Source organism: Nicotiana sylvestris, chromosome 3, assembly GCF_000393655.2.
Source record: "Nicotiana sylvestris chromosome 3, ASM39365v2, whole genome shotgun sequence".
Classification (NCBI taxonomy): Eukaryota; Viridiplantae; Streptophyta; class Magnoliopsida; order Solanales; family Solanaceae; genus Nicotiana; species Nicotiana sylvestris.
Genome location: NC_091059.1, coordinates 157,339,660 through 157,354,923, shown reverse-complemented (window position 1 = coordinate 157,354,923; position 15,264 = coordinate 157,339,660). Strand labels below are relative to the sequence as shown.

Genomic DNA, 15,264 nt, shown 5'->3' with positions numbered 1-15,264 from the left:
AATTCGAAAGATTTTGGGAATTTAGGCTTGAATCCGATGCGTTTTGGTTGATTTGATGTTGTTTGAGGTATTTTGAAGATTGGTACAAAATTGAATAAGGTATTAGGGTATGTTTGTGTTTTTGGTTGAGGTCCCAGGGGAAAACGGGGTGATTTCTGATGGTTGACGGGGAGTAAGAGGATTGTTTGCAGCTGCTGAACTTTTGCTGCTTCTGGTATTTCTGCACTTGTGCATTGGGGTCCGCAAGTGAGACGCCACACATGCGGAAGAGCAGCCGCAGAAGTGGATTATTGAAGAGTTGTCAGGAACCGCAAATGCGGTTGTGGGACCGCACCTGCGAAGCCGCAGGTGCGGAAGGTTGATCGCAAAAGTGGTTTTAGCTGTTAAGTGAGGAACTGCAGAAGCGGATAGTTGACCGCATATGCGGTACCGCAGAAGCGGTAATTGGGCTGCAGATGCGAAATGTCTGAGAAGAAAGTATAAATTGTGGCCTTCGCGAATTTGAGCTATTTCACCATTTTTGATTTCGGCTTTGGAGCTTTTTGGATGATTTGAAACAGAGATTTCAAGGGAACTTCATTGAGGTAAGGAATTTGGACATAAAACTCGTTCCTATGCTATTATTTCATGAATTGGAGCTAGAATTATGGAAATTTAGGGTTAAAATTAAAGAACTAGGGCTTGGAAACTTAGACCTTTGCTTGAGGATTTGAAGGACCATTTGAGGCCAGATTTCTAAACTTTTGATATGTGTGAATCCATGAGGAGATAAGAAACCCATTGGTGTAGAAATTAGGAATTCCGAGACGTGGGCCTGGGGGTCGGGTTTTGGTAAATTCGGGATTTATGTTGTAGATTGATTATTTTCTCTTGGGCTTCGTTCCCTTAGCATATCTTGACGTCCTCGTTCTGATTTTGGATAGATTTGGCACAAGTGGAGGCCGATTCGAGGGGCAAAGGCGTCGCGAGCTAGAGATTTTACCGGTTCGAGGTGAGTAATGATTGTAAATGAGTTCTGAGGGTATAAATCCCAGGACTTGCACATCGTTGTGCTATATTGAGGTGACGCACACGCTTGATGACGAGCGTGGGGTCATGCACTGTTGGGGATTGTGACTTAGTCCGTTCCGAATGACTATTTTACTGCGTATTTGACTGAAATCTATTTTCCATCATCATGATTTGGGTTGAATGCCATATTTGGGCCTTGTGCCAACTATTTGAACCCTTCGAGGATTTTTACTGGTATTTCCTCACTGTTTTGACTTTATACTTGAACTCAGTCATGATATATTTCACTATTTTTCGTACTTAGCCATGTTTATGTTGTTTTAACACTTACATGATCTTCTAAATGATATTCTTAGGCTGAGAAACATGTTTTACTACTGCCCGAGTGACTCGTGAGGATTTTTTGACTGAGCAAGGCCGAGGGCCTATGTTGTGAGGAAGCATTTGCTTAGGAGGCCGAAGGCCTGAGATATGAACGCCACGAGGTGGCTTGGTTGATATGAGGCCAAGGGCCTAGTGATGATGCCACGGGGTGGCTTGATATTGCAGTTGGGCCGTAAGGGGCCCTTCCAAGAGTCTGCATACCCCCAGTTAGCGCGGGTACCCATTATGATGTGAGATTGAGCCTGAGGAGCTGAAATTGTTTTATGTGATTGCCCGAGGGGCTGGTACTGTTCTAAGATGTTGTCCGAGGGGCGAATTTGTTGATATTGTGCCCGAGGGGCGAACCTTTATGTGTTTATTTACATAATTTACTGTAATTTTCCTGCTTAATTGTTGAAAAAGTCTTTTCATGAAGTTTACATTTGAATAAAAGGATTCTTTTTACCTATCTTTTACTAGTTTATTGTTTTAATGGTTTTTACTGCTTCATTATAGCATGCTGTTGTGACTTACGTGATTTCCTGCCTTCAGTCTTTATTTATGATTATTACTCACTGAGTTGGAGTACTCACATTACTCCCTGCACCTTGTGTGCAGATTCAGGCATAGCTAGTCTCACCCCCAAGTGCTGATCATTTCAAGTTTCAGGCAGATCCGATGAATCTTTAGGTAGTTGTTGGCATTCACAACCCGGAGCTCCTCCCTATCTTATCTCTTCATGTCTTTAGTTTTTGTATTAAACCCTGTAGTTGCTTTGGAGTATTCCGTGTTGTTAGATGCTCGTGACTTGTGACACCCCGGTATCGGGCTGTGTTTGGGTTGTATTCTGCATATTATACTATTTTTTGCTTATACTTTGGTTTATTTACTCATGCTAGGCTGTTTATTACTTATTAACTATTTAAAAGGTGAATTGGATTTAATTGGTTGGCCTTGTCTTCACGAGAGGCACCGTCACAATCGGGTTTGGGTTTAGGGTAGTGACAGTGAAGTATCGATTGGTATTGTGCTTCAGTAAGGAAATAATCTCCTTTTTGTTGTGCTACTCCTTGTCAGTTGGAAGCTGCTGGTCCTTCCACATTATTGACTATAGTGAAATGTCCCTTAGTTCTATATTCTCTAGTCTGGTAATTTTTCTTCCCTTTGAAATCTTCAGGGTAACCAATGATTTTGAAGCAGTTCTCCTTAGTGTGGCCCTTCATATGGCAATACTGACACTGTAGAAACTATTTCTTCCCTCGAAAACCTTGAGCTCTTCCAACTTGTATTGTCATAGGATCCACATTTTCTGCCATTGTACTACTTCCCATAGTTTTGTGAAATACACAACAACAAAGTCAGATCCTTGTGATAACCTCGAAATTCCTCTGTGCAATTGGAAAATCCTCACCCGATTCACCTTGTCAAATCTCTCCTTAAGATCTTCCCACACTGCATGTGCATCTGATGCATAAATGATTCCACTTCCTTCAAAACTGAGTTCATAATCCATGAATGCACTATTGCATTGTATGTCTACCATTCCTCATGCAATTCATCTTCAAATGAGGCTTTAATGAATGTTCCAGTAATGAACCCTAACTTACGCATTGCCTTTAAAGCAAGACGCATAGATCTACTCCATAGGCCATAATTTTCAGATCCTGTGAGTTGAATTGGAATCAATACCAGTCCAGGAGTGTCGGAAGGTTGCAGGAACAAGAGATGAGTATAAATGATCTTCGTTTTTCAACCATTAATGTGTGACTTCAAAATCAATCAAATCGCACAATCAAAGAAAAAATAGTGACAAAATCGAGCTAATTTTGTATAAATTTTATCGGTCTACTGAAAAATCAAGAACACAACTATGAGCTTCAATTTATGAGATGTTAGGAAGAGATTTTACTGAATTGAGCCTTTTCATCCATGGATCGTTCTCCACATGTCTGAGCTAAATAATATTTCCACTGGGATCAAGAATAACTAGAAAATCCTGGCAATACTTGTATAAAGCTTAAAAGAATGAGAGAAAGAATACTAATCTTTTGCTATTAGTATTTCCTTATGTCTTACAATAGAACGAAAATCTCTATTTATACAGGAGCTAAGGGGTGGATGATCTACCAATTGTGCCTAATTAATTACCAATATTAATGCTTCAATATAATGTAATAAAAAGGTGATAAAGAATAATAAATCACAATAAAGGCTAATAAATGTCGAAGGAATCTTGGGGTCTTCTATAAAAGTCATATATTAAATTGCTTCTTCTCCGACAACCACATTTTATATCCGGTATCAATATCTTATTTGGTCAGAGGTTTGTATCCGATGTGAAAATAGTTGAATCCTGACACGTATTGCTTCCTAATTCACCAAACTTCTGAGACCGGCTTTTGCCATATACAGATAGTCCCCCCACTTTTCGGTACTGACTGTGATGTGACTGGAGAGTAAAGGTTTTCTATACTTTTTACTGCCTCATTAAAAACTTTTCCGAAAAAACCTAATCGTGACAAAAATCGGGAGAAGGAAAATAGATTGCAAAACTTAAGGATTCAGATGACAACACTATCGCTTATTATTATTTCGTCGATAAAAAATTGACATTAAAGAAGTACCACCATCATAGAGAACTTTTTCTTGGGTTTTTAGTGTCCACCCGGAATTTTTAATCTTTGAATTTCGACTCTTGAGTTTTTAGTTGTACTCCAAAACCTTTTTTTGAGTTTTGACTCTTGGGTCTTTAGTTATACCTGAAACTTTTACAACCTTACAACCTTAGATACCGAGGGTGTTAATAGCTAGGAATTTCGTACTTCTGATTCTGATAAAGTTTGAAAATTTAATGCATCCGTCTAACTTTACGATTGGGAATTAAGGCATCCGACCTTAAGCCATTTAATTGGATGGATTTACAAGAGAGGACCCTTATGTTTATGGTGCTTATGAAGAGGATGTCTCATGTTCATCTGGGCATAATTATTTGAATTTGTAGTCCTTATTATTTGGGCTATTAGTATTTCCTTATGTCTTACAATAGAATAAAAATCTCTATTTATATAAGAGCTAAGGGGTGTATGCTCTACTAATTATGCCTCATTAATTACCAATATTAATGCTTCAATGTAAGGTAATAAAAAGGAGATAAAGAATAATAAAGCGTAATAAATATTAATAAAGGCTAATAAATGCCGAAGGAATCTTGGGGTCTTCTATAACAGTTATAAAATCTTAAATTGCTTCTTATCAGACAACCACATATTTATATTCGGCATCAATATCTTATTCGGTCAGATGTTTGTATCTGGTGTGAGCATAGCTGAATCACTACAAATTAATCATCATTGACACGTGTTGCTTCCTAATTCACCAAACTTCTGAGACCGGCTTTTACTGCATACATATAGTGCCCCCACTTTTCGGGTACTCACTGTGATATTATTGATACCCAATTTTTCCCCAAAGTATTTTCGAAACTATGCCTTGGCATCAATTACAATTTTTCATACTATTTCTGTATTTTTACAAAATATTTTACTAATTTATCCTAGCATTTTATTTATAAAACAATCATTGGTTGCATCACAAATATTTTTATACAATAATTCTATGGCTTAATTTTATCATTTGCATTTGTACTAAGTCTCAATTATTGAACAAATAGCCACATTTATATTTTTAGATTGCAATTGTAACAACTTTACAATTATAGCCTATGCATGCATTATTACATTATGTTGCCAGAAAATAGCTTTTTATATTTTAAAAATATTTAATAATTATTTTAAATTATTTCCAGGCATGAAATCAATTTTTTACAGCCTATTAGTTATTTTTAAAAATTAGTTTATCAATTAAATAGGGTATTTAACAAATGGCCCTCTTATTTCGGATTTAGCCTAATTACCTAGCCCAATTTTAACCCCCAATTCAATTAAACTAGCCCAAATATACCTAACCCAAACCTATACTATCCAACCCAGCCCCAAATTCTTTCAATCTTGGCCGTTGATCACAAAGATCAGCGGCCACAATTACCCCTTTCCTTTTTTGTTCCAAACGACCCCCCAAACCTGGCCATTCTCACCAAACAACCGCCCTGAAACCCTCTCCTCTCCGTTCTCTCTAAGACCTAAACCTAACCCTAGCCGCCGCAACCCAAAATCATCCCTAATCTCTTAAATCCATGTCCAATCTATGGCGTCCTACGGTTGTACGAGGCCTCTACTTGTCTCTTATCTCCCTTGCTTGCTCGATTGTATGGTTTCGTGGAAGGACTTCGAAGAGATCTGGTCCGATCTCATTTTAAGCTCTTCAAAAATCCGTCTATAGTCCATGAATGCTTTCTATCAAAGTTTCACGGCTCAAATCCTTTATTCAAAGGCTAGATTCTCTTTACCCTTTCTCCTTTCTTCAAGAAACCTAAAGTTTAGACTTGAATCGGTTAAGATCTCTGTAGATCTGAAATGATTCTGAGTTCATCGCTGATCATTTTCTAAAATTCCCTTATTTTCTTTACTGGTTAATCGATTTCTGAACATTTTTGTTATATTAGAGTTTGTTTTCTTATTATCTATTGGTCGAACCTCTGGGTATCTGCAGCATTTTCAAACTTCCATGGCTATTCTTTTGGATTCTTTCACTTTTTTACTGCTAATCGATTTTAAACACTACGATACTTCAGGTTTTGATTTCTATGATTTCGCTTTGTTCGAATCTCTGTGTGTTGACATGCCTTCAAGTTCTTCTTCTTTAAGTATTTTCAAATTAGGATTTCAAATTATTTTCCGTCTAATTTCTCTAGGTTCTTAAGAGTTTTACTCAACCCATTTGTTTATGGAAATTGATACGTTCTTTCTAGAATTGTTGAGTGATTTGCTCCGTTAAATTCGTGTGCATGATTCTTGGTTATTTCCATGTATGTGATCTTAACTAGTCGTTCTTGCCTTATTTGACCGATGTATATTTACTGATTTTTTACATGATTCTTTTCATAATTAAACCCTTGACTATTTTATTCCGAAGCTCTTTATTTTAGTTTGATTTGAGCTCATTTCCTTAATAAGGCCTATAATTCTTACTTCTTTACTCAATCTGATTGAACCTCTTGCCTTAATTAGTTTCTGTCATTACCGTTGGCTAATTTTCCTTAATTAAAGGAGAAGACCATGTTGAATCTTTGTGTGATTGATTCTGAAATCCCTTAATTACTGATTATTAATTACTTTATCTTATTTGCTCTACTCTTGAACTACTATATAAACTCTTTATTTTAGCTTCTTAAAGGACACGGGTTCATCAATACTCTCACACTCTAAAAGCTCTCTATTCTCTTCTATTACTTACAATTCTCACTAATCCACCCGGCTGTAAGCCAAGGCTGCCTATTTGCACCACATCTGCTCTATACTCTATATTCTCTTCTTAACTGGTATGTCCTGATTAGTTTCAAATTCTAAAACTATGTGTTTCTTTGTTGGTTTAGTTCATTAGTTGTAACTTACAATCCTATTTATTATTTTATTATCATGTTGCTCAATGTGTAACCAGCATGCCTAGATCACATTGCCTAACTACTATCACACTTAGCATGTTGGGGTTTGTTCTGTTAGAGGCTATGACTAGTTTGTTCACCCACAAGGATCTGTTTACTATTTAGCATGCCCAATCCTTCCTAGTGATAATTGCATGTATCTTGTTTGGCATGTCTCAACTTACTTGCTTGTCTACTGTTTACCTAGCATGCCTAAATTGTGTATGGGATCAGCATGTCTACACTTGCTAATACTTGCCTAGCCTGTCCATTTAAGTTCTTGCCTAAGTTATCTAGTCTCTCCAGTGTAACTCTACTTGTGTTGCTTGTGGGCCCTCAACATGTTTCTGTTGTGATCTTTGCTTCATGACCTACCTTATAGCTGACCTATTAGTTCTGCAAAGCCCCATCAATATCTTATGTACATTGTTGTTTATATGCTTTAGTATCACTGATGTGTATTCTATGTGTCCCCTACCCCTCTCTCCTTATGTGGAGTCTGTTTGCCAAAGTGTTTTCTGAAGCTGTTTGTTCCGTGACTTGTATTCTGATCTCAAGATGTTCTTTTTCATGCTTTTCTAAATGTTGTTTTACCCAAACTAGTACTGGTTTTCAAAAAGTCTTCTCACTCCTAAGACCCTTCTCTACACTGTTTACCAAAACCTTTTTTAAATTATGCACTCCCACTTATTCTTAGTTCATTAAGTCATGCCCCTCTGGTATGTGTACTGCTTAGAGATCCCTGAGGTCTCTCTGAACTGTAGTATATCAGGGTTGGCTCTTCCACAATGCACACAATCATTCTGTATTTGAGGAAAGTTTGGATGTGAGCACTGCCCCGGGATCCTTGAGGTCCTTAGGGAATTCTGACACCTGGACATGAATTGGGCTATGGAATCTTGGGCATTTGAGACTAGTGAAGGCTTAGTACCCCAGGATTTGCTTTGGGCCTATTTCAAGCTCCTTATAACTTAACTTCTATTCTATTTAAGTAATTTTATTCAATCATTGGTCTGTAATAATTATTTGTAAATAGATAATGGGGTGACTAGTGAAAAGGGAGGGTAGTTGTATACTATGGGAAAGTTGGGTAGATAACATGCCTATAGGGTTCATTTCAATTCAAATGTGTTTTGTTAGATAACATGCCTATAGAGTTCATCTTGGTTCAAATATGTTGTGTTAGATAATATGCCTATAGGTTTTTGCTTTGGTTCAAATAAATTCTTCCTGCTTTACTTTACATGTTTAGACACGATGTCTATAAGATCTAAAAACTGTTTTAATTAGAAATCATTCCTATAGGATCTAAAATCAATTTTAATTAAAAACCATGTCTATAGGATCTAAAATCATTTTTAATTATAGAAATCATGCATGTAGGTTCTGAATCAGTTTGATTAACTAACCTACTCGTTTCTTCAATGTTGTGTTAATTAATATCACTAGAAAGCATGCCTATAGGATCCAAATTGCCCGTTCAAAATTATTTATTGTTTTAATACATTCTTGATTAATGATTAGATACCATGCTCATAGGACATCACTATTATACAACTAGGCAAGCATGTAGGGCAACTAAAATTCTGCAAACTATAAAACTATGCCTTGACATTTGTGACTGCTCATATTCAACAGGTTTAAAAGCAGTAGGCAAACGGATTAAGTTCTTTTACACTTTGGTTTTAACTCAATATTGCTCTACTCACCTAGATATCATGTTCTAGAGTGTCTCTTAAATATCTGAAAACGATTGTTTGAGACGTGCACTTACTTGTTCTGTTTGTGGAGGTAAAACATGAGACTTTAATTGTTCTCTCTTTAGTTTAGTCCTAATTGTTTTGGTTGTTGAATAGATTTTTCTCCTTTAAGTACCTTAGGATGGTCTAGAACTACCTAAATTAGAGGTCCTAAATACCTCCAGGGCCACAAGGAAGGAATGAGTAGTGCACATATAGGATATCTTAAGGTTGCTAGAAGGCTTTAGGCTATGACTAAAGGAAGGGAATTGGGTAGTAAAGGATATGATGACTGCGCGCTAATGTCACGTGTAGCCACTCATTAAGGAGTGATTACCGGGCATTGCATGGGTATGCTCATGTAGGCTAATCACCCTAGGACTTCCCTTTCCCAATTCCTATGTGTTTAAATTCTATGAACTTTCTTTTCTTTATACATGTGCAAGTTGTTCAAACCTCTCCCTTGCTTCCATTACCTGAATCATACATGTACTTAGAATGTCAAAACTTGCCTTTATTTGTGAATATGTGTTAAAATTGTTTATTTGTTAAAATGACTAATTCACATAATTTAAGTACAGTCGGGACCCACCGTTATGGACCGTGAGGGGTGCCTAACACCTTCCCTTCAAGGTTATTTCGAGCCCTTACCCTAATCTCTGGTAATGCAAACTAGTTGCATGAGTTAACCGCTCTAGGCGCCCTAACGCACCATAATCCGTTAGGTGGCGACTCTTCAAAATACCCAATTTTCAAAAGGAAACGAGTTGTTCCCCCATGAATGTCGAAACCCTGACTTCCCTGTCAAAAAAGAAAAAAGGGGGCGCGACAGCATGGCAACTCTGCTGGGGCAATTTTACACTCTTACCATAACGAACTTATTTTTGTGAATTAGTCCAAACATGCTCTATCTCACGTACCTTTTCCCTTTATTTGAATCTAACTGTCTATTTTTCAAAGCATTTATAATCCTTTTATTCCTGAAACTAACTTGTCTCTTTATTTTCTTTTCTATAACTGTGTTTCAATTATTTAAGTACTATTATTTTCTTACATGCAAATACTTGACAACATGCTATTTATTATTGCATAAATCATGCTCAATATCATATTTCACTCGTGCATAATTAATCCTATAGCAACGCTTGATGAGTGTTTGTGCTCTTCCTATAATCACCCTTTAAATTCGGAAAGGCGTATTTGCAGTAAAACTAGTTGATCAGTGGTGCATTCGACGGTTCCGTTCCTTTCCCCCTCAAGTTATCTTCTTAAAGGTCCCAGTCTAGACCTCTACAGTAGCCTTACTCTGGTTAATTATACTTGCATCATGGTCAAACCTAGCCGGGTTAATTTGTTGTCCACATAATAACCCTTTAAGACAAGCCTTGTCCAAAAGTCTATAATCCCAACAGACGTAACCATGATTATGTGCATTAATTTGGAGAAATAAGTGCAAATATGCTAATCATTACTGTATAAATAGACGAACCTGGAGGGGGAAAGAGTGTAACTCTCTCTTGTTTTGCAGAAAATGAGGCATGAAGTCCACAAATTTGGTATGGCCGGTAGCATACCCTTACTTTTGCTAGATTGGTGGAGGGATCTTTCTTCATGTGACCAAAGCCATGTGAAACGAGTCTTATGAAACTTGCCTTCTCTGTTGGATCTTTATCCCAACAAAATGTTGATCGAGGCTGCAACTATATTTTGGGACAAGGAAAGGGTTGTGTTTCATTTTGGTAAGATAGAAATGAATCCCTTTCTAGAAGAAATAGGAGGATTTGCTGGGTTTCCTTGGGATAGCCCTAATCTGTTAGCACCTGAAAATTGCACTACTAGGGGATTCCTTAAGATGATGGGGCTGAAGAAAAATGACAACTTGAAATGCCTAAAGGACTCCTACATACCTTTTGATTTCCTTTTTGAAAGATATGGTCATAACAGCTCTTACTGTATTTTTGATGACGAGTACACCGCTATTGCTGAACCCATCGACCAGTTGTATGAAAGGTTGAAATCTATTGGTTAGGTCACCCATATTCCCGTTGTGGCATTAGAGAATACATCACAATGGGTCAACCCAAAAAAAACTTGTGCATACCATTCTGGTATAAAAGGGCACACCATTGACGAGTGTCGAACATTGAAAGACAAAATACAAACACTGATTGACAACAAGATTATACAGGCGAAATAAGTTGTATCTAATGTCCGCAACAACCCCCTCCCTGATCATAAGGGTGGAGGGATACATGTGATAGAAATGGATGAGGAATGGGATCCTGAGGGGTCAACCGGGCTCATTCGAGAAGGCGATGACTTTAAACCTGCAGTCACACTTACTCCTATTATAGTGCAGACTCAGTCACCGATCGAAATTGAGATAGCTGCATCAGTTCCATTTGAGGTAGAGGTAGCTCCGTCTGTATCCACCCCTGTTCCATTTGAAGTGGAAGTGGCCACACCTTTCACGGTGACAATATCAATCACACCTCCTTTCAACTCAAAAATACCCTGGTATTATATTGCCAAGGCTAGACGAAAAGGAAAGGCAAAGATGGAGGAATCCGATACTGCGCAATGAATGACTAGCTAGGATCGGAAGAATCTATACACCTGAACACTTTGGAGGACCAAGTAAGGATGCCACTACCAAGCAGCCTGTCATTGAAATAGGGCCAGATGACCTTTAGAAAAAAGTACAAGCAAGAGAATACTCCGTCATCAATCATTTGAACAAAACCCCAGCTCAGATATCCATACTTTCACTGTTGCAAAATTCAGAGGCGCACAAGAATGTTTTGATGAAGGTGTTGAGTGAAGCCTACGTGCCCAACAATATCACCTGCGGAAAGATGGCTAATATGGTAGGGAAAGTACTGGAAAGTCATAAAATAATCTTACACGATGATGAGCAACCGCTTGAATGGTTGAATCACAACCGAGCATTGCATATCACAGTGCAATTTGAAGACAAATTTATTGCCAGGGTCTTGATTGATGGAGGTTCAAGCCTCAATATTTGTCCGTTAGATACTCTGAAAAGACTGGGAAAAGGTTTCCATGAAATACGGGCAGGGAGCATAAACGTGAAAGCCTTCGATGGGTCTCAATGGGCCACGATTGGGGAAATTAATCTTTGTCTGCAGATGGGGCCAACTTGGTTAGACGTTGAATTCTAGGTGCTCGACATATCATCTCATAAAATCTTCTATTAGGCTGACCATAGATACATACCGCCGGAGCAGTGGCTTCCACATTACATCAAGCCATAAAATTCAAGTGGAACCATCAGGAGGTGATCACTCACAGAGATGAGAGTAACCCCATTTACACCAGTCAAACCATCCTGGTTATTGGAAACAGAAGAAGGCTAAGATGGGAAACTTACCATCATATCGAACGTGTCAATGCCGTCGAGAAAGACAAATGTTGGAGTAGCAAAATAGAAATCATACTGGCATGGTCTGGGTATGAACCCAGCAAAGGGCTTGGGAAGAATCTCCAGGATATTACTAAGCCGATACAGCTGAAGCGTCATTGTACTACCTTCGGGCTTGGATACCAGTATATATGGAAAGATTATAATGATTGGTCGCCTCTATGACGTGGACCGTATTACCCTCTTCAGAAACTAGTGCCACATCTGGGTCAGACTTTTCACCAAATTGATACAATATGGGGAACCGTAGAAGAAGACATATTAGCTGGGCTGAGGAATTTATTTTTGGAGGATGAATACATGAACTGTAGTGCAATAATTGAGGGGGAGGCGGAAGAAGGCCTCAATATTCGGACTGTGGAGAATGGAGCTGTTCTCAGGAACTGGACCGCCACACCATCCCTGGTCCGCCGAGTCCCTGGGTAGCTTGGCAAATTTTATTCCTATAGCCAGCATTTAAGATTTTCAGTAATTTTGTTTTAAGATTCACTTGTTTCAAAATAAATGCTCGATTCATCAAGTCGTACTCGCTTGGATGTTTTAAGTCTTAATCAAATGCATCGCTCTTTATTATTTATTACTATCTTTCATCTTTTTCTTTCTATAGTGTTATTGTTACTTTTCCTGATGAACCGGTGACTGTGAGATGTAATAAGGTAACACAACATGAGAATAGTGATTCAGATGAAGAAGATGAGATACCTGAGGAAGTTGTAATGAATGTTTAAAACTTTGAGAATAAGCCTAAATCCAACCTGGACGAAACCGAAACAGTAAATTTGGGAAACATTGAGACCGTCAAGGAGACTCACATCAGCATTCACTTATCATCAATAGAGAAAGAGGAGTATATTTGTTTCTTAAAGGAGTATGAGGACATTTTCGCATGGTCGTATGATGACATGACCGGTTTGAGCACATCCATAGTGGATCATAAGTTTCCTACTAATCCCATGTGTCCGCCAGTGAAGCAGAAACTCAGAAAATTCAAATCAGACATGAGCCTGAAAATCAAGGAGGAAGTTACTAAGCAGATCAAAGCCAAAGTTCTAAGGGTTGTTGAGTACCCAACCTGGTTAGCCAACATTGCACCAGTTCCGAAGAAAGATGGGAAAGTCAAAGTATGTGTTGACTATTGGGATTTAAATAGAGCAAGTCTCAAAGACGGCTTTCCACTGTCAAATATACACATCCTGATCGACAACTGCGTCAAGCATGAACTCTAGTCCTTTGTGGATTGCTTCGCAGGCTATCAACAGATTTGGATGGGCGAAGAAAACGTAGAGAAAACCGATTTCATTACACCATTGGGGGGTATACTGCTACAAGATGATGCCATTCGGTATAAAGAATGTTGGGGCTACCTACATGAGAGCCATGACAACCATATTCCATGATATAATACACAAAGAAATAGAGGTGTATGTGGATGACGTCATTATCAAATCCAAGAGAGTCGCGAACCACATAGCGGACTTGAGAAAGTTCTTTGACAGGCTAAGGAGGTACAACTTGAAACTGAACCCCGCAAAGTATGCATTCGGGGTTCCCGCAAGAAAGTTACTGGGATTTATTGTCAGTCATTGAGGGATTGAGCTGGATCCGTCTAAAGTCAAAGCTATTCAGGAATTGCCACCATCTAAGAGCAAAAAGGATGTGATGAGCTTCCTAGGATGTCTTAACTATATCAGTTGCTTCATAGCACAGTCCACAGTCATATGTGAACCCATCTTCAAGATGCTGAAGAAAGATGCTAAGACAAGCTGGATCGAGGATTGTTAGAAAGACTTCGACAAAATCAAGGAGTACTTATTCACACCACCAGTTTTGGTCCCACCAGAGCTAGGGCGGCCTTTGGTACTCTATCTATCTGTGTTGGATGGAGCCTTAAGATGTGTTCTGGGATAACATAATGAGACAGGAAGAAAGGAGCAATCCATATACTACTTGAGTAAGAAGTTCACACCTTACGAAGCACGGTACTCTCTGCTAGAGTGCACTTGTTGTGCTTTGACTTGGATGGACCAGAAGTCGAGGCATTACTTCTATGCCTATACTACATACCTCAAATACAGGATGGACCCTTTGAAGTACATATTTTAGAAACCCATGCCAACTGGGAAGCTAGCCAAGTGGCAGATACTATTGAGTGAGTTCGATATCGTCTACATGACTGAAAAGGCAGTCAAAGGGCAAACATTGGCAAATCATCTTGCTGAAAATCCGGTGGGAGGAGAATATGAACCCTTGAATACGTATTTTCCTAATGAAAAGGTATCATTCATAGGAGATAACATTACAGAAACATACAAAGGTTGGAGGATGTTCTTTGACGGAGATGCAAACTTCAAAGGAGTGGGCATTGGAGCAGTTTTGGTATCAGAAATAGGCCAACATTATCCAGTATTTGCTAACCTCAGATTTCCCTACACCAACAACATCGCAGAATATGAAGCCTGCATACTAGGACTCAACATGGCAATCGACATGAATATATAGGAGATGCTGGTATCTGGTAATGGGCCACCAAGAATTCCAAGATATTTCCATATCTGCACCATGTGCAGGAATTGAGAAAAAGGTTCACGAAGATAGACTTCCGACATGTGCCCAGAATTCCGAATGAATTTACCGATGCATTGGCCACTTTGTCATCCATGAAACAACACCCAGATAAGAATTTCATTGATCCCATCCCAGTGAGAATCCATAATCAACTGGCTTACCGTGCTCATATCGAGGAAGAGATGGATGGAAAGCCTTGGTTCCATGACATCAAGGAGTATTTGGTGAAAGGAGAATATTTCACTTCTTCCACAGTGGAAGAAATTTGTATAGAAGAACTCCTGATTTGGGATTGCTAAGATGTGTCGACGCAAAAGAAGCTTCTAAACTACTTGAGGATATACATGCTGGGACCTGTGGCCCGCACATGAATGGTTTTGTCTTGGCCAAGAAGATACTTAGGGCCGGTTACTTTTGGATGACCATGGAGACATATTGCGTCCAGTATGTCCGCAAATGCTATCAATGCCAAGTGCATGCTGATATGATAAAAGTACCACCAAATAAGCTCAATGCAACGAGCTCACCTTGTCCATTCGCCGCCTGGGGAATGGATGTCATTGGTCCTATCGAGCCCACGACTTCAAACAGGCACAAGTTTATTC

At 38.7% G+C, this 15,264-nt stretch overlaps 1 protein-coding gene across 1 annotated transcript; it reads left to right on the top strand.

The window, feature by feature from the left end:
- The first annotated feature begins 14,203 nt into the window (after window positions 1–14,203).
- LOC138888232 (uncharacterized) lies at window positions 14,204–14,958 on the top strand. Its single transcript, XM_070170058.1, has 2 exons — window positions 14,204–14,572; window positions 14,662–14,958. Exons 1-2 carry the CDS (start codon window positions 14,204–14,206, stop codon window positions 14,956–14,958), a joined length of 666 nt encoding a protein of 221 aa, XP_070026159.1.
- Window positions 14,959–15,264: the final 306 nt, after the last annotated feature.